Source organism: Elephantulus edwardii, unplaced genomic scaffold (genome assembly GCF_000299155.1).
Source record: "Elephantulus edwardii isolate Elephantulus edwardi_28Jun2011 unplaced genomic scaffold, EleEdw1.0 scaffold00030, whole genome shotgun sequence".
NCBI lineage: Eukaryota > Metazoa > Chordata > Mammalia > Macroscelidea > Macroscelididae > Elephantulus > Elephantulus edwardii.
The window spans coordinates 19,434,983-19,441,050 of NW_006399780.1; the positions used below are offsets into that span (position 1 = coordinate 19,434,983).

The following is a 6,068-nucleotide window of genomic DNA, read 5'->3' on the forward strand; positions in this document are numbered from 1 at the left end:
AAAACTACTATAGCCTCAGAAACCTTATACGCTGTCCTATTGGGTCACTAGAATCAACTGATGGTAGTGGGGTTGTTTCTCTGGGGTTTTGGCGAGGCTGACCCCCCCAACCCAGAAGGCCCTGACAAAAAAGATCCGAGGTTCTTCCTTCTTGAGTCTTTTTTCCCCCTTTGGGGTTTAGGATTTTTAAATTCCACAGTGGAAGTAGCTTTCTACACATTGATTGACAATAAAGGCAGGCATGAAATATTCACCCAGGGCCACTCTCTCATACTAAATATTTAACACAACATTAGAGAAGGTTTTTCCCAGACTTCGCCAGGCACCGGCTGGGCGGCTGGCGCGCTGCTCACCACTGTTTATGACTAATTTGGAGTCCCTTGCCGGCGGCAGCTCAGCGAGCCAGGCAAAGTCAGGACACTGACTTGCAGCTGAGCTGGCTCACCTTTGGGAAACTTCAGAGACTATTCCTGGAGGGTCTCCGCATAAGAGAAAGGGATCTTGACCCCAAGTCCCTGCCAGGAGAATAGACTTCTTCACACTCGTGCAGACAGACACCCACCCCCTGCCTCTTGGAGGAGTAAGAGCCCCTGAGACTTGCGAGGGATGGATAGGGATGCATCTCTCTCTCTCTCTCTCAAAGAAGTCTTCGCCCTCACTTTTCTGTTGATCACTAAGCAGAGGCAAGACCCCCCCAATATGTGAAAACCCACCTCCTTCCTCCAATCCTGGGGGGGAAGAGAGAGAGAGAAAGAAAGAGAGAGAGAGAGAGCGCGCAACAGCAGCAGCAGAAGCTAAGAAAAAAAAATACAATACCCCCCCTCCCAGCCGCCCCCGCCCATCCCACCGCCCCCCACCCCAACCCTCTCTCTCCTCCTTCGCTCGCTCTGTGGAATGGAGAGGAGGGGAGTGACGAGAGAAAAACGAATACAAATCTGCAATTGATTTTCATAATGTTTCTGCGGTGTTTGCAAACCAATCGCCTGAACGTCCCGATCTTACCTAAGAGAGAACCCCTCCTACGTCTGCGAAGTGCTCGGAACTGATATATGACAATATCTACTTTGGATCACGTGCTCGGGGAGAGAGACTAAGACGGATAACGCGTCATCTCGCCTTCCCAAATTTTTCCCCCTCGCTAGACCGGGTCCAAAACCTCCATCCGGAGCCGGCAGGAGAGGAGAACGATGTTTAACTCGGTCAACCTGGGCAACTTCTGCTCGCCGTCGCGCAAGGAGAGGGGCGCTGAATTCGGCGAGCGGGGCAGCTGCGCCTCCAACCTCTATCTGCCCAGTTGCACTTACTACGTGCCCGAGTTCTCCACGGTCTCCTCCTTCCTGCCCCAGGCCCCCTCTCGGCAGATCTCCTACCCCTACTCGGCCCAAGTGCCCCCGGTGCGCGAAGTCTCCTACGGCCTGGAGCCCTCCGCCAAGTGGCACCCCCGGAACAGCTACTCCTCCTGCTATGCGGCGGCCGACGAGCTCATGCACCGGGAGTGCCTGCCTCCCTCCACTGTCACCGAGATCCTCATGAAGAACGAGGGCTCCTACGGCGGCCACCACCACCCCAGCGCCCCGCACGCCGCCCCCGCCGGCTTCTATTCCTCCGTCAACAAGAACAGCGTCCTGCCCCAAGCCTTCGACCGCTTCTTCGACAACGCCTACTGTGGCGGCGCCGACGCGCCCACCGAGGCCCCCTGCCCCGGCAAGGGCGAGGCCAAGGGGGAGCCCGAAGCGCCCCCGGCCTCGGCACTGGCGTCCCGGGCTGAGGCGGGTGCGGAGGCCGAGGAGGAGACCACGAATCCCAGCTCGTCCGGTTCAAGCCATTCGGCCACCAAGGAGCCGGCCAAGGGAGCCGCCCCCAGTAGGTAGCCGCGACCAGGGCCGGGCGGCCGGGGAGGGAGGGAGGGAGGGCGAGGCAGGGGGAGGCCAGGGGAGCGGGGGGCCGCCTCGTGTTTTGGGTCAGTCCGATTTTATGTGGAGTTTTATAAGCATTCAAAGGATTTTATTATAACCTACAAAGCCCTCTCTCCCAACGACTCGACTTTTTACGATGGAGAAGGGGTGGGGAGGGAGGGTAAAGAGCTCTTTGGAAAAGCCGGGTGAACCCCCCCTCCCCCGTTATCTCCCTCGGTCTGTGAAATTTTTAAAAGCGCCACCATCGCGGGTGATATTAACTTTGATCGTGAACTTAGAGGAGCATTTAAGGAAGGATGAGGAGCCGGGCTGCCTGAGGTGGGAGGGAGGGGAGGGGTGGAGGGGGAGAAAGGGGAGGGCGAGGGAAAGACACTGAGGGAAGCCCAGAGAGGAGGAGAGGTGGGGAGCCGAGGCAATGGAGCAGAACCTCAGGCCGGAGAGGCGAACCGGGGCAGGGCTGCTGCTTTTAAAAACTATTCTTGAAAATGTTCAGACTATGCATCTGCGGGTCCTTGACTAGAACCCCGAGCCAGCCGGGGGCCGGGGGTCAGCAGCAGCGGGAGAAGGGACTGAGGCCACGCCGGCCTCTAGGCCCCTCCAGCCCGGAGCCTCAGCGAGCCCCTCGTGCGCACTCAGGGCTGCCCCGGTCTTGTGTGGAGGGCGCAGCCGGTGTGTGGCCCGGGGAGCCAAGGCGCAGGAGACCACAGGGGGCCAGGGCTCAGGGGGCCAGGGCCCAGGGAGCTAGGGCGCAGGGGGCCAGGGCGCAGGTAGCCAGGGAGCAGGGAAGCAGCTCCTGGAGTCTTTCCTGTCTGCTTGCTTGCTCCTCGCCTCTTCACTTCTCTCCTGGATCTCCCTTATTTGCGCCAGTTCGCCGAGATCCTACTACATTTCTGGAGGAGGGAGGGAATGGTGGGTGTTCAGAGTTACTGTGCGACAAGAGCAGGAAGGGGCCCAGGGGCCGTGGAGGCGCAGGCAGGGGGCCCACGGAGACGCACGTGGCCCTGGCTGCCTTTCCTGCTCCCCTGTCTCGCCCTGAGTGTGGGGAGCAGGCCCCCGTAGTCTGGAGTTGGCACAGCTAGGTGGTCGCTGCGTCCCCGGCTCCGTGGGCCAGGGCGAGGAGCTCTGGCCAGCCTGGCGGGAGGGCGGCCTGGCCGGCTGGGAGCAGGGCTGTGCAGCGCTCGGCGGGCTGGGGTCGCCCGGGTCTCACGTGTCTCTCTTCCCCTGTCCTCGCACTTGCCCCCCTCCTCCCCCTCCAGATGCCCCCCGCACCCGCAAGAAGCGTTGCCCTTATTCGAAATTCCAGATCCGGGAACTGGAGCGAGAGTTTTTCTTCAACGTGTATATCAACAAAGAGAAGCGGCTGCAGCTGTCCCGGATGCTGAACCTGACGGACCGACAAGTGAAAATTTGGTTTCAGAACAGAAGGATGAAAGAGAAAAAACTGAGCAGAGACCGGCTGCAATATTTCTCGGGAAACCCTCTACTGTAACCAGCAGATCGGGCCCTTTTGGGGGGAGGGGGGAGAAGGGGAAAATTATTTTATTTAATTTTTTTTAATTTTCTAACTTGCCTTCTTTCTGTGGGTGGAAAATTGGACTGTGGCCAGGTTGGCCCCCCACTCCCGTTGCGACACTCCTTTCTAGAAGCTCCTTCGTCTTCAGTCTGACTCTTGCTGTGGGTCAGAGACAAGGCTGAAACGAGGGCAAAGGGGACGTCTGACCCACGCGAGTGGACATCGTTGGCGCTGAGGCCAAGACTCTTTATTTAAAAGAAAGTACACCTGACGACACTGTCTTGCTGCTCTGATTGGGTGGGGGCCAGGGCGAGCGTAGTGGGCAGCTGTAAGGAACAGTCTTTGAACTGCAAGCCTTCCCTTGCCCAAGTGTAAGATCTGCTGAGACTCCCCGCCCCACCCCACCTTGCCCCACTGCTGGGGGGAAGCTAAATGTGACCCTTCATTGCTGTGAAATGTCTGTACCTTCGACCTGGTGTTAGGTGTGCAAAGTCCGTGCCCTACCTCTGTTCTGTCTGGGCCCCACATGACTCTAGCTGTTCCCCCTTCCCCATAAACGTGTAGAGTCTTCCTTTGAAATTTCTTCACTGGTGCATTGAGGTTTCCTAATCTTTTCCCAAGCCGCACCCCATTCCGGTGGACTGATAGCGATAGACTATGCAGTTGTTCTTTTTAAAGAGAGATTTTTTTTAAATTTTTTTTTAAGAGAGAGATAAAGAAATTGGGGTGGAGGCAGTAGAACTGAGATTGGGTGCCTCCCCTGTGCTGGGGCCTGAATTTTTGTAAATACATTTCACAAGCTTTTCTTTCTACCCAGAGGGCTTGGGGGTAGGAGGATGCGCCTGGAATGCGAGCCCAGTCCCCCATCCCTCTTCATGTGTGAGAGTGTGTGTGTACATGTGCAATCCCCACCTTGCTCCCATCCCAGAGGGATTGAATGTGAATTTTTTTTGTGGCAAATAAAGGCATTTCATTCTGTTCAATATTATTTTATTTGACCCTTTTATTAGCCCCTCTTCTTTTAAACCCCTCTGTACTCCTGAGGTGGAGGAGGAGGCATTGGCAAGCAGGCAGGAGCCTGGGAACAGGCCTGTGGAGGTGGGCTAGGCCCCAGGAGAGTAGCGGGCCTGCCCCAGCTCCCCATTGGTGGAGCAAGAGCATGGCAGTCGCTTCCTCTCTCCCTCTTAAGCTGAGGACATTCCACAGCTACTCTTAAACACTCCTTTCTCACGTGCAGCTCAAGCTGGAGCTGTGTCCAACCGCCCAGCGACGCTTTCCGTTTAAGTACACGTTTGTTGTGGAGTTAATTGTAACCATCATCGAATTTAAATTTATAGGAATTTCCTTGGCTCCACCACCCTCCCACCAGATGTCTCCGTCTGTCAGTTAAATGTGCAGGGTTGAGGTTAAGGCTTTCATTTTTTTCCCCTTCTGTGAGAAGACTGTACTGGAATTTTTATATACAGTTTTGAGGGAAGGAGGGGAGAGAAGCTAGCCCCCTCTTTTTTCTATCTAAGGCCCCAGGGGTTGAGAAGGTGAGGCCAGGCCCCTTCCCCTCTAGCACAAATGGCCAGGCTTCTCCAGACACAACAAGACATCTAGGCCGGGGCCATCCTGATGTTTATACATTGGATCTCCCGGAGTAGAAAACCCCAGAGATGTGTTTTTATAGAGATTGGCATGAAGAGAGATACTGGGGAAGGAGGTGACCTTAGGAAGGATTACCACATCCATCTATATTTGTTGCATGGGTTTTTTTTCTGTATAAAGATAACCATTGATTGTCCTTTTAGCACTTTTAGAGAGGGGATTCTGTGGTTTGCACCCCAAATTAATTATTTGGCGCCACAGGTTAGGAATCAATTCTTTCATCATTACCAGCTCTTTGAAACTGTTGTATAATGCTAAAAAACTGTTTTTGCTAATATAATTCTATTGAATGAAAGGGGTGAAACATCGAAACTGTTGCGTCTAGATTCTGCCATTGTTTTTAAAGACAGGAATCCTGTATTTGACTCTCTAATTTAGAAATGTGAGTTCTAAAATGAGGTACTCAGACTGGGGTGTACATGCAGCCCCAGTTCTACAGTTGCTCCTTTATGCCCAGATATTTTATTGTAGTCAATGTGCATGTGAGAAGGAATATTACTTGTACGCTTTTGCCTGTTATATGGAGTAAATCTGAACACGTGCACATCTAGGACTTGTGTCCTCTGGAGTGTGTAATCACCTACAGTGTTTACTGCAGGAAAGCAACTGTAGGTCCTATGTGCGTGTGTGTGTGTGTGTGTGTGTGTGTGTGTGTAAGAGAGAGATAGAGGAATAGAGAGGTAGAGAGAAGTGAGAGACTTTTCCTGATATAATATTTATTCACACTGGAAAGCACGAGCTTGCCAGCCATATTATCTGTAACACAGGGTGATGATAACCTCATAGAATGAATTGGTTTATAAAGCAAATTATTAATTTCTAAATGGCTCCTGATTTTAGAGAAAAAATTTTAAAATCTGTAACTGCCATTTCTTTTTGTGATACGTAGGAGAGAGAGAGGGAAAGAGAGAAAGAGAGAGAGAGAGAGGGCGAGAAAGAAAGAGAGGAAGGAAGGGGAGAGAGAGAGAGAGAGAGAAAGAAAGAGAGAG

General features: G+C 53.6%; 1 protein-coding gene across 1 annotated transcript; it reads left to right on the plus strand.

Moving 5' to 3' along the window:
• Positions 1–1,082: 1,082 nt before the first annotated feature.
• On the plus strand, positions 1,083–3,544 carry HOXC11 (homeobox C11). Its single transcript, XM_006883912.1, has 2 exons — positions 1,083–1,863; positions 3,173–3,544. Exons 1-2 carry the CDS (start codon positions 1,188–1,190, stop codon positions 3,403–3,405), a joined length of 909 nt encoding a protein of 302 aa, XP_006883974.1. The 5' UTR covers positions 1,083–1,187; the 3' UTR covers positions 3,406–3,544.
• Positions 3,545–6,068: the final 2,524 nt, after the last annotated feature.